The sequence below is a fragment of the Salvelinus sp. IW2-2015 genome, unplaced genomic scaffold (assembly GCF_002910315.2).
Source record: "Salvelinus sp. IW2-2015 unplaced genomic scaffold, ASM291031v2 Un_scaffold1315, whole genome shotgun sequence".
Taxonomy (NCBI): Eukaryota; Metazoa; Chordata; class Actinopteri; order Salmoniformes; family Salmonidae; genus Salvelinus; species Salvelinus sp. IW2-2015.
In genome coordinates this window covers 97877-106403 of record NW_019942837.1, presented here as the reverse complement: position 1 = coordinate 106403, position 8527 = coordinate 97877, and the positions used below count along the sequence as shown (strand labels likewise).

The 8527-nt window shown below is 43.2% G+C and overlaps 1 protein-coding gene across 2 annotated transcripts in view; it reads left to right on the top strand.

Annotated features, from left to right (window-relative positions):
• Positions 1–6032, top strand: part of tsc22d3 (TSC22 domain family, member 3) — an 80472-nt gene extending 74440 nt beyond the window's left edge. Inside the window, exons 1-3 of one of the 2 annotated variants that reach the window (XM_024137820.2) lie at positions 3811–4164; positions 4799–4850; positions 5675–6032. In XM_024137820.2, the coding sequence (XP_023993588.1) occupies positions 4043–4164; positions 4799–4850; positions 5675–5959 (459 nt within the window). In that variant the 5' untranslated portion in view covers positions 3811–4042 and the 3' untranslated portion in view covers positions 5960–6032. Of the gene's footprint in view, positions 1–3810; positions 4165–4798; positions 4851–5674 lie in introns of those variants that run through there. The other variant, XM_024137818.2, reaches the window with a different exon arrangement.
• Positions 6033–8527: the final 2495 nt, after the last annotated feature.

The following is an 8527-nucleotide window of genomic DNA, read 5'->3' as shown; positions in this document are numbered from 1 at the left end:
AGCCCTGCTCTGGTCACCATGGGATCCAAAGCCCTGCTCTGGTCACCATGGGATCCAAAGCCCTGCTCTGGTCCACCATGGGGATCCAAAGCCTTGGGCCTCTGGAGGTCACCATGGGGTCCCAAAGCCTTGGCCTCTGGAGTTCACCATATGTATCCAAAGCCTTGGGCCTCTGGAGGTCACCATAGGGATCCAAAGCCTTGGGCCTCTGGAGTTCACCATATGTATCCAAAGCCTTGGGCCTCTGGAGGTCACCATATATATCCAAAGCCTTGGGCCTCTGGAGGTCACCATAGGGATCCATACCACCCAGGGTCAATAAACTTGTCCAGTCTGGGACCCAAATGAGAAATGATGTGTTTTCCTGGGACCCAAATGAGAAATGATGTGTTTTCCTGGGACCCAAGCTTAGGAAAATATGCAACTGTACGTAAATATTGGTACATTTCATTGCCCTTATGCCTAAAACAAATGCAATATAGACAAAAACAAATAACAATGAAATTAAATAGCCATATAAATAGCTAGTCATGTTTATTTCCCCCATTAAAAACTCATATCTACATATCTGTCTAGGTTGGAACTGTTCAAATGCAATACATTCTGAGCTGGAACGAACGGATTGATCACATCACACTGATGAATAACAGAACACACACACAGGCTTTTTGATAGAGCAACCCTAAGTAACAGTACAGATGAAAACTGACCAGGCCTACTATACATCTTACTGTACATCCTACTTCCTGAAGATGTACAGTAAGTTGTATAGTAGGCCTGATCATTTCTACAGTTAGATGTACAGTAGGATGTACAGTAAGATGTATAGTAGGCCTGATCATTTCTACAGTTAGATGTACAGTAGGATGTACAGTAAAATGTATAGTAGGCCTGGTCATTTCTACAGTTAGATGTACAGTAGGATGTACAGTAAGATGTATAGTAGGCCTGGTCATTTCTACAGTTAGATGTACAGTAGGATGTACAGTAAGATGTATAGTAGGCCTGGTCATTTCTACAGTAAGACTCCCTTATTTATGCTGATCGTCACCTTCTATAAAATGACAACAACGCCTTGTTTCCTGAAGCCCTGTTTCCTGAAGCCTTGTTTCCTGAAGCATTCTGCCCTATTCTGAAAGAATTCCCTGTGTTTACCGTCATGCTGTGGATGTTTGGTCAGGACTTGTCGTTATATGAATTTGTTCGTTTTGATTGACTCATTACTAAGCACTTCCCAGCACAAAACACATTGTTGGAGCTCCTCGTTAATTCTCACAGTTTGTATGAAAGAGAGAAACTCACCGGTGTATTGACTTTTCATGACGATGGAGCTCAGTCAGAACTTGTTCCGAGCATGAGTCCATTAGGCGAGTGGGAATAAGTGGCGGTTCTGGGGGGGGGGCAGTGCCCCTGTGACAACAATTTTGGACCCCCTTGTGGAGCCCCTAAATGTGGAGTATGAAATAATTTTTACATAACATATTTTTGCTATCGTTCTTTTTTTAGATCCGTTATTAGACAGTGGCAACAATGATGATTATGAACATGGTCTTGTGCCTGTATAATGCAGTGAAGAAAACAATATGACAACAATAACGTCTAATGTAACTGGCCCCTCTAACAGTACAACTGGCCCCTCTAACAGTACAACTGGCCCCAGTTTGGCCCCCCCCCAGTTGAAATGGTCTAGAACCGCCACTGGTGGTAATGACAAGTCAGTGGTTTACAGCGTATCACCTGCTGTTGAACGACAGCGCTGCAGCGTGTGTTGCGGAGCGATCTCCAAGAAAACTCCAGAAAAAAGATCTGGTAAACCGCGAAGCACACGGGCATCTCCCTCTCCCACTCACACAGCTGCCAAACTGAGCAGAGACCGCTGCTAAGCAGAGAGAGCACTGAACAGAGACCGCAGTTGCACTTGGCCAAATAAATTCATGAAATAATTATACATTTACTGTGACATGTCGCGACTCACCATTAACAGGTCCCATACTTCAAGAAAGGCTTCCCCAGTGTGTTTCCAACCAGAGACAATGGATGTACTACACTAGGGCTGCAACTGGCACTTTATTCACTACTCTATGGGCCTCTGGTCAAAAGTAGTGCACTACCCTATGGGCCTCTGGTCAAAAGTAGTGCACTACCCTATGGGCCGCTGGTCAAAAGTAGTGTACTACCCTATGGGCCTCTGGTCAAAAGTAGTGCACTACCCTATGGGCCGCTGGTCAAAAGCAGTGCACTACCCTATGGGCCTCTGGTCAAAAGTAGTGCACTACCATATGGGCCTCTGGTCAAAAGTAGTGCACTACCCTATGGGTCTCTGGTCAAAAGTAGTGCACTACCCTATGGGCCTCTGGTCAAAAGTAGTGCACTACCCTATGGGCCTCTGGTCAAAAGTAGTGCACTACCCTATGGGCCGCTGGTCAAAAGTAGTGCACTACCCTATGGGCCGCTGGTCAAAAGTAGTGCACTACCCTATGGGCCTCTGGTCAAAAGTAGTGCACTAAATAGGGAATAGAGTGCCAGTTGGGACACAGAAGCCCTGTCTGGTACTAAGCCTGGCAGCTCCACAGCGTGAAATCACCAGTGACAGGTACTATTGATACCAATAGGTTCAACAAGGCTCTGTGAGATCTGGTTGGTGTAGAGAGACTAAACTGGAGTCTCACCTTGCTAATTGAATCAGAGGGTTACAGATAAATGATGTCTTTCCTCACAAAATGGTTTACAGTACACCTTTTTTTTTTTGTCTTATATGAACTAAAATTAGCAACACAACGGGGTGTTGGAGGTGTTACAGTTGTAACTGTGTTGCTATGCAGTGAAAGCCCATAGCAACAAGGCAGCTAGTATGGTGCATGCACTGGGTAGAGCTATGTATGGAGGACAGCATTGACCTCTATAAGATGTCCTTATGCTGAAACTCTTGCCTGATAGTGAGAGTCTTTTAGGACAACAAAACCACATTGCGTATTACAAATCAGCTCTAATATTTTTAATTCCATTGTTCAAAAATCCTAAAATGCTCGCGAAGTAGGCTCGTTGTTTGTCCTCCTAAAATATAACACCAGTAAAAATTAGTAAAAACTAGTGGAAAAGTTCAACTGTCGGCCACCAGGGGGTGGCAGAGTTCTAGAGGAAAGGATGGAAAATAACCAGAGCCTTGCATTGGGTGGAAAAATACCCTTATGGATGAGGAGTTCCCCAAAACTTCCTTTTGGAACATGCTGCAATGTCTTCTACTATTACACCTGCAGATAACACCGACTCAAAACAACAAACATTATGTAGACATCCTGTTATAAACCAATAATACATGCGTTACTAGTGCATTCAATATATGCAGATTCTAGTTTGCCTCTATAGGCTATGTTTCATAATATCGCCATACTGTTTGTTGCACATGGTCACTGACAAAATTAATGATTGAATGAAAAATAGCAATAAATAGGTATACGAGGCCTATAATAATTATACATAATTCCGTTGTAGCATTCCTTTAAAAATATTTTCAGCTGATGCAAAACAACAACGAAAAAAACAAGCCAAATTATGTATGACATGTTATACAACCAAAACCATTCACTCAAAACAGACGCATAAAGAAACATAAGCACACACTTTATTGGTGCATTTATTTTTGCCTATTTGCTTCAGGGTGTAAATGAATTCGGTCTGCGGGACAACTCAGTGCTCACTGGAGTTCAGAAAGGGGGCAGATGGGCACTTATGCCACGGTGGATTTGCATAATGTATTCTGGCGTCAGGTGACGTCAGGATTCAGTTCAGCTATAAGGGCCGCCGGTGGCAGAAATAGAATCACTCGCTGAAACCTAACGTGGCTCATATCACCGACATCAACCTACCGCACTACGCTCAACTCAACTCACAACAAAAAAGCAACCGAATCGAGTCGTGCAGTCACTCGAGTGATTAAGCTGAATACAGTAACCCCGGATTTGTATCTATCTAGGTAGATTTATCTACTCAACCAGTCGCAAACGTGGCGAGAAGCATTATACAAACGGGTCTACTGCTGAACATGAGTACGGAGATCTTCAAAACACCAATGGAGGTTGCTGTCTATCAGTTACATAACTTCAGCATCTCGTTCTTCTCCTCGTTAGTAGGAGGAGATGTGGTGTCTGTAAAACTCGACAACAGGTAAATAGATAACCGCACTTGATTTAGTGTGTTATTGATGCGTAATAGATTTCATAAAAAATATTTAATCAAAATTGTTGCAATTCGAGATTGAGATAGTCATATGTATTTATTTGCAAATAGACTCAACACATCCAGGTTATGCCGGTATTCGTTATGATATCATTAGAAATACCGTAATGCTGTGCAATCTGAGTAATGCAATTTGACTCCAACCTGCCGCATGTATCCCCCGGGTGCGTCTTCAAACACAAAAGTAGAGGGAGTGGATTGAGTATCTTGAAACACTCTCGATATTATGTCATCCTTTGCAGCGCGCAACAATGTATCTAGCTAGCTAGGTTGCAACAACAAAAAGAAAATGCAGAATTTTAGGACAAGGGTGGTGCAGGCAGGCTGTTTTTTTCATACACATGTCCAATCTAAAATAGGATCAGAGTCGTAGCAACGTTCATTCGTGGACAGAAATAGCCTAAACACGAATTAAACAAACATTTGTGATGGCTTTACATGGCAATTGCATCTAAAAAAAAAGACTCTAAATAAGTTGTATCTTGGCCCCGTTTGTTTGTTTTGATCAAATGCTTTGATTTGTTATGTTGACTTATGGCATCTCTTCTTCTCTCCTCCACAGTGCCTCGGGTGCTAGCGTTGTTGCCATTGACAACAAGATAGAACAGGCAATGGTATGTATCAGCAGCAGCATTATACACTTTATCATTCATATCATCGCTCATAATAAGCCATAACCCACAATAGTAGACACCATATTCATGCACTTTGCCCATAGTAATCATATACTGTACAGTACATTGGTCATCATAGCAGACTAATCTTTAGTCAACTACGTAAGTATATTATCTTGGCCAGGTCGCAGTTGTAAATGAGAACCTGTTCTCAACTGGGCCTACCTGGTTAAATAAAGGTGACATTAAAAAATAGTACAGTAGAAGCTTCAAGTGTTAATGGCACAAGTAGAGTGAAATGCCTTTCTTGTCAACTCAAAACCCAACAATTCAATAATCAATAACAATGTATTACTAAAAACACAAGAAATACACTAAGTAAGTAAGTGTACTAAAAAGTGAGTTTTACATACCATATTTACAATATGCAGGGATACTAGAGAGATGGAACTATACGTGCCTGCAGCATTGGGTGGCTACAGGGCCACATGATGTGGCATGTGACTATGTTCTTTCTGCTGCGTTCTGAGTCAGACAGGGAGTCGGGCAGGTACAACAGTCGGACTATTAAATATTTAGTTTATTGATAAACTTTAGTACCTTAATACAGGCCATATGGGTACAAATCTCTGTATTCATATGGCCTGTTACTACAAGTTACCACAGGTGTTTGTAAGGCACGGTAGGTTAAGCTTATGCTATAAATCACCCTAAATGGATAGATTTAGTTTGTATGAGTTGCACAGAACTCTCTCTCTCTCTTGCTCTCTCTATCTAAACAGACGTCTCTAACAGTAGATCTCATTCCTTCTCTCCTATCTTAGGATCTGGTGAAGAACCACCTGATGTACGCAGTCAGGGAGGAGGTTGAGATCCTCAAGGAGCAGATCAGAGAGCTGGCTGAGAAGAACAACCAGCTAGAACGTGAGAACAGCCTTCTGAAGAACCTGGCCAGTCCAGAACAGATGGAGAGCTTCCGGGAACGGGTTCCGTCCGACTCAGACGCTCTGGTTCCCCTGCAGCTGGACAACCAGTACCAGCAACAGGCCCAAATTGGACTCCATAACCCTGACCAGTCCTGCCACATCAGCGCTGGCTCTGCTGTATAGGTGGTTCTGCTTTTGACCTCCAGTTGTAAACTGATCGTCGCTGCCAACTTCAGTGAAGCTGTCTGTAACAGATGATGAAACACAATTGATGAACGGAGCACATGAAAAAAATGCTCTAACTAGCGGCTATAGGCTGAAGCTATAAGCTAAAATGAGCCTTTCCGACGACATCTAGACTCTTTCTCTTTAGACAAAAGCGCTAAACGAGAGRGCTCACATGTAGCCAGCCGGAGAACGCTTGCATTGGGACAGAGGGGAGGCTCCGGCCTTCTGGGGCCAGGAGGGCCAACCCTTCAGCCATTCTCTACCACCCCTGCTACAGAGGGGGGAGAGGGCTAAGAGACAGGGCATGGCCGTAGGGGACCTGATACCTGGGGATGCCTCTCCACGCCAGAGTGGCCCGTCCTCCAGCTTACCTCTCCAGGTTCAGCCACAGGAAAAAGCGAATCTTCTCCAAGACAGACAGAGAGACGGCCCTCCAGTCTCTGCTAGACCCCCCCCCTCCCCCCCCCCCACCATGTGGATTTCTTCTGATAGTACAGTTCTGGGAGTCATCAGCACTATCTCAGCCATCTTTGTGACTGTTTCCACCTGCCCATCTACTGATATTCTCTGTCATATATTTCCAAGAAGAAGCAACTGTCGTCTCGTGGAACCAAGGGAACCAAACCTGAGCTCCAGTACAACGAGGAGAAGGAGGATCTAGGAGATCCTGGACTGTTGCTGGGAGAGAAAAAGCCTGTTGCTTCTCTATCTCAACCTCACTGCTGATAACTGATTACCATAATCATGATTTAGAACATCATAGCTTTGTTCTCTGCAGTTGGGTGTGTTGCTTATGGGGGAAAATCCTGCTATTTTACTTTTCTTCTGATTCTGAACAAAATGGGTACTATTGTTAATAGGAGCATTGTAACTGTCAGTTAAATGATTTATTATGGGGATGGAAGTATGTACTACCCAGTATGCCTACTCTGTACATTGACTACTCGTGTCAGAGTAGTGGCTGGAGATGAATTGAGCAGCTGATTTGTCTTCTAGGCTGTGAATGCGATCCTGACCTAGCAGGCATGTCTGCGTGTTCAGATGCAACCTCAACTTGAATCAATGGCATGACTATAGTGCCTATCTCCAGAAGGGATACCAACATTTCTACAATGGACTTTTGTGTTTTCTAACTACCAAAGACGATGTCTCATTACTACTCCAAACGCAACAAGCAACCTGGACCATGTGTACATCGTTCACAGGGAGAACTCTTGTTAGCAGTAATGTTTTGTTTTTTGATAAACGTTGGGTATTGTTGCTGTATTGTGTCCATGAAACAGGTATATATTTTTTAAATGATGTAATGGATACAAAATGCACATTTGCAATAAACCTATGTTTCACCACAACTATGTTTCCCTTTCAGTTGTTGTTACTCAAGGGCATTGCATACTACACGGACAGATAACATGATTATATCATTGTTAAGCAATAAGGCACGAGGGGATGTGGTATAGGCCAATATACCACGGCTAGGGCTGTTCTGATGCATGACGCAAAGCGGAATCCCTGCATACAGCCCTTAGCCGTGCTATTATTGGCCACACCTCAATGACCTAACCAACCCCCAAGGTGCCTTATTGCTGTTATAAACTGGCTACCAATGTAATTAGAGCAGGAAAAATACATGTTTTGTCATACCTGTGGTATACGGTCTGATAGACCACGGCTGTCAGCCAATCAGAATTCAGGACTCAAACTACCCAGTTTATAATGAACTATTTAACATACAACAACTCGTGTTAGCCATGCGATTAAGAGCTTCAAGACCCACTGCTATTTGGATTTAAGTTCTTTAAGATCTTATCTAAGTAATTATGCGAAAGTGAATCATTTACACATAGGCTTACATCTTAAAGCTGTTAAAATGTTATTTTTTCCCCCCAAGAAAACATTTTACATCTAATTAATGATCATTTTAACAGAGGAACTAAATGATTCTTACAGGTGTAGGTCAATTGAAAATCAACATTTTCTTAAATCTTTTTCCAAAGTAGCACGTATGAACTTTTCAAACAACTACGTATGTTAAATGTAACCTCAGCCTCAACATAAGACTAGAGACCTGATGTAACCTCAGCCTCAAGGTAAGACTAGGGACCGGATGTGACCTCAGCCTCAACATAAGACTAGGGACCTGATGTAACCTCAGCCTCAACGTAAGACTAGGGACCTGATGTAACCTCAGCCTCAACGTAAGACTAGGGACCTGATGTAACCTCAGCCTCAACGTAAGACTAGAGACCTGATGTAACCTCAGCCTCAACGTAAGACTAGGGACTGATGTAACCTCAGCCTCAACGTAAGACTAGGGACTGATGTAACCTCAGCCTCAACATAAGACTAGAGACCTGATGTAACCTCAGCCTCAACGTAAGACTAGAGACCTGATGTAACCTCAGCTTCACGTTAGACTAGGGACCTAATGTAACCTCAGCCTCAACGTAAGACTAGAGACCTGATGTAACCTCAGCCTCAACGTAAGACTAGAGACCTGATGTAACCTCAGCCTCAACGTAA